The 15,941-nt window shown below is 48.7% G+C and overlaps 1 protein-coding gene across 30 annotated transcripts in view; it reads right to left on the bottom strand.

Moving 5' to 3' along the window:
• The window catches only part of EPB41L1 (erythrocyte membrane protein band 4.1 like 1), a 143,629-nt gene that overhangs the window by 27,161 nt on the left and 100,527 nt on the right, over positions 1 to 15,941 (bottom strand). For 11 of the 30 annotated variants that reach the window (XM_072800837.1, XM_072800845.1, XM_072800846.1 and 8 more), the window contains 7 exons: positions 15,122 to 15,274; positions 13,736 to 13,833; positions 13,323 to 13,498; positions 10,404 to 10,552; positions 9,470 to 9,505; positions 6,899 to 7,081; positions 3,326 to 3,430 (listed from right to left, as the gene is read on the bottom strand). In XM_072800837.1, coding sequence (XP_072656938.1) covers positions 3,326 to 3,430; positions 6,899 to 7,081; positions 9,470 to 9,505; positions 10,404 to 10,552; positions 13,323 to 13,498; positions 13,736 to 13,833; positions 15,122 to 15,274 — 900 coding nt within the window. The remainder of the gene's footprint in view (positions 1 to 3,325; positions 3,431 to 6,898; positions 7,082 to 9,469; positions 9,506 to 10,403; positions 10,553 to 13,322; positions 13,499 to 13,735; positions 13,834 to 15,121; positions 15,275 to 15,941) is intronic. The other 19 variants (XM_072800840.1, XM_072800848.1, XM_072800850.1 and 16 more) reach the window with 7 other exon arrangements.

The following is a 15,941-nucleotide window of genomic DNA, read 5'->3' as shown; positions in this document are numbered from 1 at the left end:
GAAAGCACTGGATTAAGTTCCATAGGCCACAGCCTGAAATCTGACTTTCCTATAAGAGTTTCTGGGAAGGAAAGAGATTAGAATGAAAAATGCCAAATCTTCAGCTAAAGGGATCAGTACTAGTCACCACAATGGCTTGAATAGCTTGAACTTTGCAGGGTTCGTTCCCAAAGAAAAGAATATGAAGGCCTATTTTTGGAGAAATCTAATAAAATCCATGGAAAGAGTAGAAAAGTGTTGACCAGAAGACATCACTGAAGGAAAATATCTAAAAATCCAAGAGTCATCATTGGTCAAAAGCACCAACAAGAATGTAGCACTGTCAAACTATCAAGAAAACAGGCCTCCATCTCTCCCAGAGTCCTTCAAACAACACTTAGGAGGAATGACAGACTTCAGAATTGTTTTTAAAAAGCCAGAAGGCCATTGGAATTCTAATCTTGCAGCCTCAGAAGACTTTCTTCACAAAAATCTCAATGGAAGTTCAATATGTAAGCCAAATACGGGCTGCCATGTTGGAGCTGGAGGCCTTGGCTGCCCGGGTGCCAAGGTATAGCCCTCCTTTAAAATCACTGCTCTGACTCAGGCCCCTCGTGGCACAGATGTGGAAACAGGTCTGGAGAAGGTAAACACCACGTCCAAGGTCAGAGAGTAAGCTAGGGGCAAAGGCAGGTCTAGAATCCAGTCTCTGACCCCACGTCTGGGAAGTGCCTCCATGGGAAAATGTGCCAGAAACTGCTCCCCACATGAGGTGAGAGATGTGAAGGACTGGGCTCTGATTCTGGTTATGACTTGGTGAGGAATCTATCAGATCCCAAGAGATCTGAAGGATTCTGAAGGATCAGGGAGCATCGTAAACTCTCTCACCTCCACTCTGTCAATCCATGTTAGCAAAATGTCCATGGTTTTTAGGGACTTAAACCTTTTTAAAGAGGTAAGAGAGATAAGAGGAAGGCAGAAGGCCCAGGTATAGGTTTCTGGGATTCTACTTTGGGTTGCTAAGCCTCAGGACACTGCTTGAACCATCCCAGAGCAAAGTCCTTCAGAGCCTATAGAAACCAGGTCTCATTTCTCTTGTACTGAAGAAGCAGGTGCCCTCAGTGGCTCCTATTTCAGCTTGTACTGACATCATGAGCCTGGAAATGGTGGCCCAAGATGGTCAATGAGACCCCTATTGGAACATTCTTGCCCCAAGTCTAACTAGAAACTAGTTTCTAGAAACTAGGAGCTTAGAAATCAGGCTGAGTAGGGTGGGAACTAGCACAGTATAGAAAGAAAGGCTCTGCAGGAAGAAAAAAAGAAACAGGTACCTATATTTAATTTGTGCCAGACAAGGTCAGCCTTTTGTCTAAAGTTATTACATTTAATCCAAGTGGCAACCTGTGAAGCAGGTACAATTGCCCTTATTTCAAAAGGGGAAATTGAGATTCCCAGAGGGGAAGTGGCTTGCACAGATCACAGAGGGTGCAGTGAGGGAAGAAGAGGCTCTGCTTTTAACAAGTGAAAATCCTGAAGAGAAAAAAATAACTGAACAAAAAAGAGAAAGCTTCACTGGCACCAAGGCACTGGAGGGGCTGCACTTATCCCTGGGGGTTGGTCCAAAAGCCATCCTGACCCCATTACAAGATGGGAGATGGGATCATGTCTGGCAGTGCCACAATCATTCTTTCCATTGAGCCAGGGGACCCTCATTGCCAGCTCTGAGTGTCCCCTGTTCTGAGGGGTGGAGGTACTGCAGCTAGGAGCCAAAGCTGGATGAAGAGGGAGAGCAGCTCTGTTCCCACACAAGTAACCAAGAGGAGAAAATCTCCAGCCAGGAGGTTCTGCTGACACTGTGCTGTTCACTCCTGACCTAGGGCTCTGCGTCACATTTCGGGCCCTGCTCTTTACAGGAGACACCCAGAGGAGGGGATGCAGGACAAGGAGCCCTCTAGAAACCACGCTCTGGAAGAAACGTTTGGAGAAAGGAGTGTTCAGGGGGAGGGGAGGTGTTGAACTCTGAGGCACAGTCCTGAAGGAGGATGCCAAGCAGATCCTCAGGCAGCAGCCGGCAGAGGGAGGCCCAAACAGGTAACTCAGAAGGGCAGATGGGCAGATTTTAATTCACATGAAAAGGAATGTGAAAATTTCCCATAGATGACTGAAGCCAAAATGATCCCCTGTGAAGAATGGCAAGAGCCACCTCTGTGGAAGGGGCTGGATAAATAATTTGCAGGGATGCTGATGAAGGACGCATGTTGCCCATCACTCCTGCTCCAGAGTATAGGCACCTGTCCTTTACTCCAGGAGCATCTCTCTGTTCCAAGGCATCACTATTTCCCTAACCTTGGGATGCTATTGACTCCTGTCCAACTCCTCTCAAGAGAGAGTGCTGATAGTTGTTTTTAGGTTCACATTGAGGAAAAATTCAGAGTAAAATTCTGTTTTACCATGTATGTCGCTGACTCATGTCTCTTTTACAGTTTCAGCACATTTTCAGCAACTAGAAAATTTTTCCATGGGAATTAAAAAAGGGAGATGCCCTCATACATACTACGTGTAACCGGGAGGGTCAGATATCAGGGGGAAGGAAATTCCACCCAGATGATGGCTCAATACCCTCTAATCCTGATAGCCTACGAGCTGTAGGCACAGAGGAAGATGCAGACCTTCATTCCTGGGCCTGGATTCCATGCCTAGCAGGACACAGCAAGTCCCAAGAGCCCTCCACCTCCTGCCTTCCTGGGTGCAGAAATAAATCCTCCTCATTAGAACAATCGCCTGGCCCACATCTCTTCAACTCCAAGGAAACCCCTTGGAGCAAGATGCCCATTTTTTTGCCTGCCTGGCATGAGGAGTTTAGAGAAGATAAAGGTGGAGGATGAATGTGGGGCCATCTTCTAAACAGTCACTGTTAGACCTTACTCAGGCTTCTGAATGGAAAAAACAGATCTGAATGGAGAAAACACCTCAGGGCAGAAGGTATTTAAGGTGCCATGAACCCTGATCCCAAGTCTAGACATCAGAGCCTGCCTCTCAAGTCAGGAAGGCCCATGAGAAGGAGATCATTTCAGCCTCCCCTTTGATGCCAGAGCCAGACTCAGACCGTCCTCTCTTTCCAGAATATGGTCTCAGGCCTGATGCCTGAGAAAGAAAGGATGAGGAAGGGGCCGGCCCTTTATGGATCCCTGAGATGGGGACAATTGTTTGTCACAGCATAGGGACACAAGGGCTACCCACGGCTCCCACCTGCATGGCAGAGCCTATTCACCCCCCTCACCCCACAGAAAGGGTTTTCTTGAGACCATTAGGGTGGCTGAGTGGGTGGGGAAGTGCCGACAGTAACCTCAGGAGACGCTGCGAGGCTTTTCTGAGTGAACACTTCCCAGCCTGTGGCCGTCCCAGGCTCAGGTGCCAAGTCCTGCGGAGAGGTGTCCTGGGTCCTCTGGGACTGCAGGGGAGGCCCAGGGCCAGAGGAAAGGGAAAGAGGGAGGAAGGGAAGGAGAGACAGAGACAGGAAGAAAGGGAGAGAGACAGGAAGAAAGCAGAAGAGACACACACACAGACCCTGTAAATAGCCCAGCTTTGTAAATCCCACACTCTTAGGGTTTGTGGCTTAGGTCAGGAAGGAGCCAGTGGGATGAGAGAGAGGGGAGCTTTAAGGAAAGGAAGCCCACGGTCAGCTACCAGTCAGTAACGTGGCTTCTTTTTTTTTTTCTTTTTAAGATTTTATTTATTTATTCATGAGAGACACAGAGGAGAGAGAGAGAGAGAGAGAGAGGCAGAGACACAGGCAGAAGGAGATGCAGGCTCCATGCAGGGGGCCTGAAGTGGGACTGGATCCCGGGTCTCCAGGATCACGCCCCGGGCCGAAGGTGGTGCTAAACCGCTGAGCCACCGGGGCTGCCTCAATAACGTGGCTTCAGACTCTTTTGTCACTGCCCTCAGTGAAGAGGGTGAGGAGCCATACCACTTGCATTCAAGAGGCTCTCAATCTAGAAGCTGTAAAGCCAAGTCACTCAGACTCGATTCCAAGTCTGCCCTGGACATCTTTGGTTTAGCCCATGGTTCAATCCTGCAGTTTGGCTCTTAGCCCTTCAAAAATTATCTTTGAAATGAAAACGTGGGTTTGGCAAATGGGAACTTTTCTTTAAAGTTTTGAAGTCCCGGGAGCCTGAGTGGCTCAGTCAGTTAGGTATTTGCCTTCGGTCCAATCACAATCCCAGGGTCCTGGGATCGAGCCCCAAGTCGGGCTCCCTGCTCAGCAAGGAGCCAGCTTCTCTCTCTGCCCCTCCCCCAGCTCTTGTGCGCGCTCTCTCTCTCAAATAAATAAATAAATAAATAAATAAATAAATAAATAAATAAATAAATCCTTTAGAAAAATTAAAGTTTGGAGTCCTTATTTTAAGTTCCCACTGTTTTCTCCTCGGCCTAGATGAGGTCCAATAATATATGAAGAAACTACCAGGACCTCTGATGACACATCCCTGCGGAAGAGCCAAATGCAAAGTCCAATCAGGAATTCCAGTCACCATCAGTGATGGTCTATGACTGTATAGTACTACCTAGTTTATAAAGCGCTTTTATACTCATTATCTCACTCAGCCTTCCTAGTAATGCTATGGAATGGCAATTCTGGTCCCTCTTTAGATGGACTGACTAGGCAGTGAGGCTCAGAGAGGTGATACCACTCACCTAAGAACCCAGTCCAGTCCTTGTTTACAGCTTCTCCCCATTCCCAAATCTTCAAAGGCCTCTTTCTAAATGTTAGTAGGCCCTGGAAACCAGTTGAATGGTCTGTAGCTCCAAGGTGAGCTCTTGGACCAGAATTTTCTCTTTCTAGCAGTGGACTACACTTCTTGGGGCAATAGTGAGGGGCAAGGGTTGGAACAGACCCTACCTTTGAGGAAGACCCATCTTCCAGCAGTTCCAGCTATCACCGGCAGGTGGGGCACACTCCTAGGCCAGGCTGCTCTGAGGTGCCCAGGAGTTCCCCAGCCCAGCTCCCCTTAGCTGGTCCTGCCCTTCTCTGCTGGAGCCAGACCCTTTCAAAGGCCACTGCATCCCTCCTCAGCCACAGCCAGGCCACTCTGGTCAAGTCTCTCAGGACAGGAGGAATGGGGCATGTACCTGGATCACTAGACCAGTCCCTATGGCCCAGTCCAGTGTCTCAGGGTCTCGTACCTACCAGGGGTGACCACAGAGGCCCTCGGTAGATGCACGTTTGCCCTCCTTCAATGGCACTGGATCTAAAGACCCTCAAAGCATCCCTCATTTTGTGAATCACCAGCCAGGGAACTATCATAGCAGCCTCACTGGACAAGGCCTTGTTATCCTGCATGTCAGGGTCATGGGGAGAGCTGATTCAATCAAATATTCCCTCATTAGATCATGACTACATCACCAAATTTTGAGACCATTACACACACAGTTGACTCTATTCTGGTCTTCACATGATTTGATCTTGCTCCCAGGCAGCTGTGATTTAACAGCAAATACAATGGCCTGGGCGTAAGACAAGCAGGTGTGGCCCTCTTCTATCAGCTACAGAGTGAACAAGTAAGCTCCCATTCTGGGCCTCAGTGCCCTATCTGTAGAGTGATGACCTTGAACCAAGTAGGTTCTGAGGGTCCTTCCAACTTTAAAAGTTCTGGGGGGTGCCTGGGTGGCTCAGTAGGTTGAGCATCCGACTCCTGATCTTGGCTCAGGTCATCTCAGGATTGTGGGATTGAGCCCTGCACTGGGCTCCCTGCACAGGATGGAGTCTGCTTGTCCCCTTCCCTTTGCTCCTCCACCCACTCACGCTCATTCTCCCTCTTTTTTTCTCAAATAGATAAAATCTTTTAAAAAAGAAAAAAAGCTGATTTGAAATTAATCTTCTGTGTGAGTCCCAGAACTCTTAAAATGAAGCAATAATTAACTCCTATTGAGCATCTAGGTACCTTACCAGCCATTCTATGTTTGCTCTCCCAGGATCCTTACAACATTCCAATGAGGTAGGTACTTTTATTATCTCTACCTAATGGAAGCTCAGAGAGGTTAAGTAACAAGCTCAGAGTCATCCAGCTAGCAGGAATCAGAGCCAGAATTCAAACCTAGGTGGTATAAGTCTAGATCAGTTAGGTTTGAGACAAGTAAGCAGCAGTGCTAGAGAGAAAACACCTAAGTATAAGTGAGGGTAAATATCACCAAGATTTAGCAGTGCTAAAAATAATAGCTTGGGATTATAAATATAGGAATCCTCAAGATCCTATCTTTATCTCTTTTTCATTTGAGAAAATACCCCATGCTTTCCACTCCGAAAGGCAGATGGCTGTGGGATCCTTTTCTGAAGCAAGAGGCACAGCTCTGATTTTCTCGGAGGATCTGTTCCCCTCTAGTGGGCTCCGAGGATCCTTCGAGGAGGGAACACCCCCTCACACACACATACACACACACACACACCACCCATCTGTGTTTTCACAATAGGCACTAAAGGATCTGGTTACTGGATACAACTATTTGGATTCTCAAAATTTAGTGAGCATGAGAATCACCTGGGGCACTTGTTTAAAATGCTGATTTCAGGGCTCTATCTCCAAATACTCTGATTCTGTTGGTCTGACATGGGGCCCCAGAACCTGCATTTCTAATAAACACACCTTTCCATTATACTCTGGCTGATGGAAGGGGAATATACCAAGCCACGGCAAGTCCTTTGAATTTTTCAAGGTGGTCCCTGGGATGCCAAGGATTCCAAGATTTAGTGAATTTGTCTTTCCCAGCCTAACCCACCACCACCTCCCCATCCCCATCATCACCTCATGCAGCAATTGGGGGAGACATATGGTTGTGGAGGATGAGTATAAGTCAGTGCAGAGCTACCTTCCAGACCCTCTTTACCCAAAGCCCCTGTTGAGGGCTTCAGGGTGAGACCTACCTCGTTGGCTTTTTCAGGGGTGCCTTTGGGGGAGGGGGAGGCGGGGGAGGAAGGCAGCCTGCGCTCCCGCTCCCAGTCTCGATCCCGGTGGATCAGTTTGCTGTTGGGTTCCTTTAGGGTCCTCTTGAGCTCGTTGATGCTGGCCTGGTGCTTGAGCAAAACATCTTCTGGCTTGTCTAAGAACTAGGGGTGGATAGAGAGGACAACAGGTGTTAGAGGAACAGCTCTGAGCAGGGGATGGTAACTGTGGCCATTGCTGCCCGACATCAGCAAGGCAAGTCCCCTCCAGGACTCTATCTCACCCTCAATGCACCCCATGAGCCACACGGGACAGAGATGATTAGCCCCAACAGGTGCACAAAGCAATTAAGATTAAACAGAGGAGCAAAAAGCACTTGAGATTAAGAAGAGGCTTCTTGTCAAGCACTATCTTTTCTTACCCCCTGCCTGACTCCTGGCCTCAGAACATCCAAGGCAATCCAAATCCCATAAGACTGGGTGAGTTCCCACTGGTGCTGTGCGTCCAGTGTCAATTGGGCAAGGAAGTGACTTCCTTCTGGTTATAACCAGTGAGAACTGGCCAACCCTGTTCACTGGGCTACTCTGGCTCACTCCCTGGCTCCCAGGGTCCTGGTTCTTTCTTTGGATCATGATGCTCAGCAGGATCCCCAGTCTAGATCCCTCTTAGCCAAACAGAGGAGTTGCTCAGGCCTGAGGGGGCCTAGAATACAGATATTCCTAAAGCCAGGAACACTCAGAAAAATGAGCCCTGCTTCCACACAGGAGCCAGGAAAAGATCGTGTTCGGCATCCTCTACCATGAACCACTCCCTTCCCTGACCACCCAGGATTTTGCAGATACCAATTCCTCAAGAGCAAACAGATTGAGATATGGCCAGATAGAGAAAAGAGAGAGCTGCAGTGTATTCAGGAGAGCAGGAGAAATGGACACCAGGAAGAAGGGAGGTAAGTCCCAAGCTGGGCACAAGACCTGAGCTGGGTATAGCTGGAGTCACAGGCGTGTCCCCCATCAAACTGCCAAGTCTGAGCTCAAGCCAGTGCAGTGTGATACAGTAATCTGCCTCTAGGTCAAGTGAGGATCAGCCTACTTTTACAGGAAGGGCGGGTGGGCTATTAGCTCAAGTGCCTTTATCCACAAGGCTGTCTGAGGCTTCATGTCAACTCAATTCAGGACAAGAAATGGACAATCTCTGCTTATTATAAAGTCAAATCAGATGATTCTGGAAGAACTACCTGGAAGGCAAGCTTGCCCTTGGAAAAGGCTAAAATCTTCCCCTGGGCTTATCTCTGCTACCCAAGGATCCGCTATGACTGACTCATGAGTTATCTCAGGGAGGAAATTGATGCCATTGAGGCTTCTGCTTTCCCTCCAGACATCTGTCTGTACTTCCTATATCCCTCCTGAGCTGAACTGCCTCAGAGCAACGTTTGAGAAGTCAAACCTGATAGAGTTTGCACAAGGGAGTGGGGGGTTTGAGCTGCAATGGATCTAAGATGTGGCTTGTGACCTTGGATCCTGAACCTGCCATGCTGGCTCTGTGGGTACACAGCATTCCCGAAGGCAAGAGGGAGCAGTGGAACCCTGGGATCCTTGGTTAGGGTTAGGGGCTCTGGGGAAACCTAGTCCAAATGTCTTGCTGTACAGATGGGGGACTGGGGCCTAAGGGGGATTACCCAATGACCCTCAAAGAGGCTGAAACCCAATTTGGGGGATGCCAAGGCCAGGCCCTTATGCCCCAGCCCCTGGTTCTGTCCCTCAGGCCCAACCATAGACCCACGTCTCTTGCAGTGAAGGTTCAAATGAAGAGTTGGGGACTGTGTGAACGTGAAGAAGTCATTAACACAGAGGAATAAGTTGAGAGAAGCAACCAGTGGGAGGAAGAAGAGGAGAGGGAAGAGAAAAGAAGAGGCTCTCCAGACAAAGCTGGAGCAGCAGGCCCCATGCAGAGGGAGGAACAGCTGGGGTGTGAGAAGAGGCAGAAACATTCTGAGGCTCCTCCCTCCCTACCCAACCCCCACTCCCACCTTTGGTTGCCAATAGATACAAAAAGAAGCTTAGGGCAAGGGCACAGAGGACACAGATGAGATGGAGGCATGACCAAACGGTGGTGTGGGGAGATGAGTCTCAGGAAGGGGTTGGGTGGGGGCAGGGGAGATGAGACCAATAAAAGCACGGAATGACCTAGAAGAGCTGGTAGACACAGGTGTGATGGTCAGTAGTTGGGAAACAAGCATGAGGTGGTAGGAAGAGGCAGAGCATAAAGCTGGTTAGAGAGAGGGAGGGGTGAGGAGGGAGGGAGAACCAGTTGGTTAGGGGGTGGGATCTGAGCAGGGAGCTCGATAGGTGGGATGGGGGCAGTAAGGGTGGCTATGGAGTGGGAGGGGGGGTGGAGGGAAGGGGTGGCTATAGGGGAGGAGGATGGCCTCGAGTAGAGGCAAAGCTGAAACTGAGATGGTGCCAGGACAGGAGCCTGGGGTGGACTATGGGATGGTGACAAATGAGCTGCGGATTAGAATGGCTGGGTAAATGGTGACACGTCCCATGCAGTACCTCCTGCTTGTGTCTCGGCGTGGTTTCCTGCTCCGGCTAGCGAGATGTGGGAGAAGGAGAAGGAACCAGCAGGGTCAGTAGAGCAAATGGATTAGAGGCACTGCACTGGCCCAGTACAGTGCAGCAGGTAGCCCAAAGGGCTCTCTCCCAGGGAGCAGAGACCAGGGACACTGGTGGACCACCCACGGGGCAGTGAGGTAGCCAGAAGGTGTGGGGTGTGAGGCAGGGAGCTGGCCCAGGGGTGGGGGTGAAGAAGGGGACTGGGGGGCAAAGCAAGTAGTCACACTGAGTAGATAGGACAGGAGGGCTCTGGGTATTCATGCTTCTGTGGTCAGCATGTGTGTTCAGGGGCCTGTGCTCTAAGCTACAACTGCATAATGGAAATATGCTCTAATACCCATGTGCACACATGTCCGTGTGCATGCATGACGTTTGCACACTGGGTCTGTGACCCCTCCTGTAAGGGAGGTAAACAACTATGAGTGAATGCATGCCAGTCTGAGGCCATGTGTGCCTGCATGAGCGTGTGCACAAGTATGTGGGAAATGCATAGGGCAGCACGAGGGGAACATACTCAGACCTCATCCTGTGAGGACCCACAGGTACATCCCATCAGGCTCTGGGAAAGAAGGGGGCCATGAGGACCCAGAACATAGTGAAAGGGGAAAATTAAGAGTGGGCAAGAGGAGGCCGAGATTCTTGAAGGGACAGAGTGCCCCTGTGGGGAAGTAGGACAAAAAGAGGGGAAGGGTGCAGGGAGGGCAGCATGCCTACCACCCAACACTAGGGGAGGAGGTATGGGGCAAGGCCCTTTCCATCCCATAATGAGGGTCCTCCCCCATAGCTGGGAACACCTCAACGCCAAGGCTGAGGCTTGACCCATAATCAGCCTCTTGATCCCAAGTCAGAGGGTATGAGAAAGCCAAGCTCTTACCTTTAGCTCCTTGATCTTGGTAGGGGTCCTGACCTCTCCCTCCTCGGCCTCTGACCTCCTACCCCCAGACTCGCCATCCTCCTCCGCCTTGTCACCATCAGGTCCCGTGTCATGGTTCTCACTAACGGAGGCTGGGCGGGAGAACTCTGCTAAAATGGGCAGAAATGGCCAGGTGGCCATGTGAGACCTCTCGCAGTCTTGCCACCCCTCCAACCATGGTTGGAATGGAGCATCCCCAACTGTTGGGGATAAGGAGCCTGCACACAGAGAGGGGGTAGCCTTGTCTAGGTTCACAAGCATGGCAAGAGGCAGAGCTGCCTCCCAGCCCCAGACCCCTCCTGACTTCTACATCACAAGAGCCTAGGTTCAAATCTCAAATCCAAAACAAACAAAAACAAATCTCAAATCCACCTTTTCTTGGCTGCGTGACCTTGGGTAAGATACATAATCTTTCTGGGCCTCAGTTTCCTCATCTATAAACAATACTTATTTCAAACAGCTGGGGGAGGAATGAATAAGCTCATGTGTATAAATACTTAGAAGACAGACTGGCACAGAGTGAGCCAATTCAATGCTGTTCCACAAATGTTGATATTTTTGTTGACATGGTTGTGATGAATACTCGACCATTATTTAGCAATACATGGATATTGTTAGATTAGCTTTTACTAGTGAAAACTAAAGTCTTGAGACTTGCAAACAATTTAAACTCTTTATAAATTAGGGAAAATTCAAGGGGATTCCTGCAATATCTTTCTCACTCACTGGCATTCCAAAGTACTTTTCTGCATAGGAAAGAAAAAGATGAAAAAATAAAATTTAAAAAAAAATTTAAAAATAAATAAATAAATAAATAAATAAATAAATAAATAAATAAATAAATAAGGAAAGAAAAAGATGGAATGACAGGCTTTATACTAGGCACTGGGCATAACCCAGACTACGTCCATGGATTATGTCCTGGGGGATAAAATGGCTAGAAAACACTTAATTAAAATGATCAGAGCCTATATTATCCTTGGGATTGGCCTAGATTAAATGAGAATAATTAGCCTTTCTATTCATATATATTCACTTTGCAAAGTGCCCTTTTATGCACATTATTTCATTTGATCCACACAATCCTCTGTGTTGATGGCTAGACTAGGAATCACTATCCTTTTACAAAGGATAAACTGAAACTCCAAGAGGGGAGAGATCCCACTGATGACCTTTCAGTGAATGAGGACAAGGACCCAGGTCTCCTGGTTTAGAGTCCAGGCTTCTGATCCTCCTTGGATGAGCCTTACCAGCTCTAGACCAATGCTACCCTGCACAAAATGGGCTTCATATAGGCTCTGGTATAGTAATGGAAGTTGCAAGGGAGAATAGAGAGACTGTACTTTCCCTTTGCATAAGTTTTAGCTCTCATCCCTGTGCCCACTCAAGGAGAATAAGGAGCTTCCTCAGTCTCAAATGGACCTCTGCAAAACTGCATGTCCTCCAAACATGGTCAAGGAATCCTGGGACAGGTCTCACTTTTATAGGAAGTGAAAAGGCAGGAAAAGTATCAGACTCTCCTGATCACCTGAAAAACTCCTAGGTATCCTTCAAAATCCCTGCCCAGTTGTCATCTTTTCTGCAAAGCCCTTTTTGGCCCTCCTAGACAGAATTAATCTCACTCTCCTCACGGCTGCTCTTCTATTCTGTACATACTTTTCCCATGGCTTGAATCACATTAAATGCTTGCAGATCTACTATTCTATGAACTCCCCAAAGGAAAGGGCCACACTTGTTCTAACTTTCAGAAAATATTTGTTGAGCAGAACTAACTTGCCTAGGTCTGCCCCGATGTGTTCTAGGAGTACTGTCCCCCCACGGTCCCCCCCCCACTCTTCCCCTGTGCAAGTCCCTACCACCTCTTACCTTAAGCTACCCTCTACAAACCTAAAGGCAACAATAAACTATTATTGGGTATAACTTATTAAGGTCTTTCTCTGTGCCAGGAACATTTTTTGAGTGTTACAGAGGCATTATCATGTCTAGTTCTCTCTATAACACAGCAAAGTAGGCATTATTTATTTTGCAGAAGAAGAAAAGGCACAGGGGAAGTTAAGCTGCTCAAGACCTCCCATCCATTCATGTATGGATATTTATGGACCATTTCCTGATCTGTAGAGCAGCTACTGAATATGGAGGCTGAGATCTGAACTCAGATCTAACAATCTCCCCAATGCTCATATGGCTTCTGAACCTCTCCTACCAACTCCAGTGTGCATATCCTGGGTAGAGTCCTGGACTCTGAGTGCCAATTCAGGTCTGGACCAGGGCCTGGGAATCTTCATGTTTAACCAGCTCACAGGTGATTCTGATGCAGGTGGTCTACAGACCATGTTTTGAGAAACCTTAGCTCAATATAGGACAATGTAGGGTCAATTGTCATAAAGGGCACCTGTGAATGCCAACAGGCATGAGGGCAGTGGAGAGCACCACATGGTTAGATGTCAATCAGTTCATCAGAACCAAAAGAAATGGCTGGGAAAAACCAACCCTTCAGCCTCCAGTCAAGAAAAGCATCACCAGCTCCACACTGCAGTCACTATACCATTTTCCTGGTATGATGACAATCTGTGATTTACTAAGTGTTGTGGGCAGGGGACCCAGAAAACCATGTGGCTGAACCTGGGACCCCAAGAGGTCATGCCTCAGGAAGTTGAGGAAGTCCAGAGAGTGGCAAGGTCCCATTCCAGTGAGAGTGATGCCATAGGCTGGACAAGATCACCAAGAGCTGCCCCAGGGCAACAGTGCCCTTGGGCCACCCGGCCTGGTGCAAATCAACTTGTAAGGTGCCCACCTCATTCACTGCTCATTCCACAGAAGCCAGCATACCCCCACTTCCCGCTAAACACCACACTTCCCAACTGCCAGTCTGGGGCATACCTCCATCAAGGCTGCGGGACATGGTGTACCGTTTGCTGGAGGAACGCTCAAAGAAGGGTGCAGGCCGATCAATGAGGGCGCTGGCCTGGCGGGTCTGGGCCTGGGTCCTCCCACTATACCGGAACTTGGAGCCCATCACCAGGAAGCCTTTGGGTGGGGGCTCAGGCGACACCAGCCTGTGAAGGGAGTATGTGAGGAGAGGTGATTAGGCCTACACTGCCAGGCCCAAGGCTGGACTACAGCTGGCCTTTCACCCCATGGTCCCACCAGCTACAGCTCAAAGCAATCCATAAAGGGAGAGACCTGGGGAGTGAGGGGTTCCTAGGGCCCCTCCCTCCTACTTCCTTCTCCTGCATATATACACTCACAGCCTCTGCCCGTCCCCCATGGCCCCACCCCAGGGTCAGGCTCACCGGAAGAATGTGTGGTGCTCTATGCAGACCTTCCACAGTCTTTTGGCTGACCGGTGGTTTGGGAGCTTAAAGCCAATTGTGCTCTCAAACTGCTCATACTGCAAAACCAAGGAGGGGGAGTTAGAAGCGAGGTCTGGACTCTCTCACCACTGATCTATCCTTTCTGAATCTCTTCTCAGGCATGTGCGACTCTGGCCTGTTTATTTATGTATTCATTCATTTATTCAACAAAGTGGACTAAGCCCTTACTCAGCAGCAGGTTCAATGCTAAGCAAGAGACACCATGGTGACCAAGACGGAAGATTCTTGGGGACGGGCAAGGGGTGCTCTGATAATAAATCAGTAAACAAGATCATTTCAGACACTGATAAGGGGGCGTGAAGGGAATGAACAGAGCTGTGTGATGTGAGAGAAAACCTGGACAGGTGCAGGGATCAGGATCTGTCTTAGAAAGGGTGATCCGGGGATGCCCTCTAAACAAGTGATCTTGGAGCAGACATCCAAAGGATGGGGAAGAAACCAGCTATGTGAGAAGGCAGGGAAGAGAATTTCAGGTAGAAGGGACATCAAAAGCAAAAAGCTGGAGGCACGAAAGAGCTTGGCTCATTCTAGAATGTCAGAGAAAGCCAAAGGGGTGGGAGCACAGTACGCATGGGGCAGAGATATGTGGGAGAGGCAGGCAGCCACATCTGGAGTTCAGATGGTAGCCCATGAGCCAGAGAGCTCTTGAAAGGTTTAAGGAGCAGGAGTGGGGGATGGTCATCTGATCCCATCAGATGTGATCTGATAGAAGGGACTTTTAATCTCTCCTTAGTAGTCATGGGGAAAATGGCCTGACACAGCATTGGAGCTATAAGGATGGGGAAGGGCACTGTGCAGAGATGTAGGTGAGAGATGGTGGCTGTTGGTGGCTGGGGCAGTGCAGAAAGACAGAAGTAGATGGGTATGTTTATTCTAGAGGTACAAACCAATGGACTTTTTGATGGGTGAGATGTGGAGGTTGGACATACACATGTTTGTGTGTGTGTGGGGGAGGTTTGTGAATTTTGGTTTGTGCACATACTCGAATACTACATGTAAGCAGATACATGGATAAGAACGGGCAGGCATTCATTGATCTGTATAACCTGAATATATGTGGTTATCTTTATATGTGTGCTCCTGTGTGTGTGTCTGTGTGTGTGTGTGTGTGTGTGTGTGTGTGTGGTGTATGTGTGGAGGCACGTACCTAAGGCATAAAGTCTATGCAGAGAGCCCCAGCAGAAGAGTGCTCTCTCCTTACACAGTACCCCAGCACCCCTCTCCATGTATCCTATGTAGGAAAAAAACCCAGGTTCAGCTGTTATAGCCAATTCTAGTGCGGAGGGGTTCCTAAGGCAAGCTCACCTCCCCAGGGCGGATCTTGATATAAAAGTTACTCCTCTTATAGGAGATCTTGAGAATCTTGGGCCAGGCAAAACGGTTGATTCTCAGCCGGTCCCGGTAGATGAGCAGGCCATTGGCACAGACTCCCAACATGATGTCGATGCCCTCAGAGTCCTGCATGAGAAGATACCATGGAATGGCAGGCCAGGGTCCATGCATGCCATACAGCCTGAAACCCCTCCCTGATGAGCCCTCAGGATCAGGGTCTGAGCCTGCAGGCTGGGGAGCCCCTGGGCCAATCTCACATAGTCATTCATTCATTCACTCAATTCCTAGGTCTGATCATTCTCTCTGTCAATCACTCAATCTTTGATTCACCGACATTTAGTGGCACCGATGTGGTGCTTGGCCATGTGCTATGTGCTAAGGATACAGAAATAAATGAAAGCCTATGTCTTGATGAATGGATAAAGAAGATGTGGTGTGTATGTATGCATACACACACACACACACACACACACACACATATACACACACATACAATGGAATACTACTCAGCGTAAAAAAAAGGCAATCTTGCCCTTTGGAATGACATGGATGGAATTAGAGGGTATTATGTATGCTAAGTGAAATAAGGCAATCAGAAAAAGACAATTACCAAATGATCTCATTCATATGCTGAATTTAAGAAACAAACAGGATCATAGAGGAAGGGAGGGAAAGGTAAAACAAGACAGAGTCAGAGAGGGAGACAAACCATGAGAGATGCTTAATCATCGGAAACAAACAGAGGGTTGCTGGAGGGGAGGTGGGTAGTAAGATGGGGTAACTGGGTGATGGG

This window comes from Canis lupus, chromosome 26 (genome assembly GCF_048164855.1).
Source record: "Canis lupus baileyi chromosome 26, mCanLup2.hap1, whole genome shotgun sequence".
Classification (NCBI taxonomy): domain Eukaryota; kingdom Metazoa; phylum Chordata; class Mammalia; order Carnivora; family Canidae; genus Canis; species Canis lupus.
This window is presented reverse-complemented; position numbering and strand designations above follow the sequence as displayed.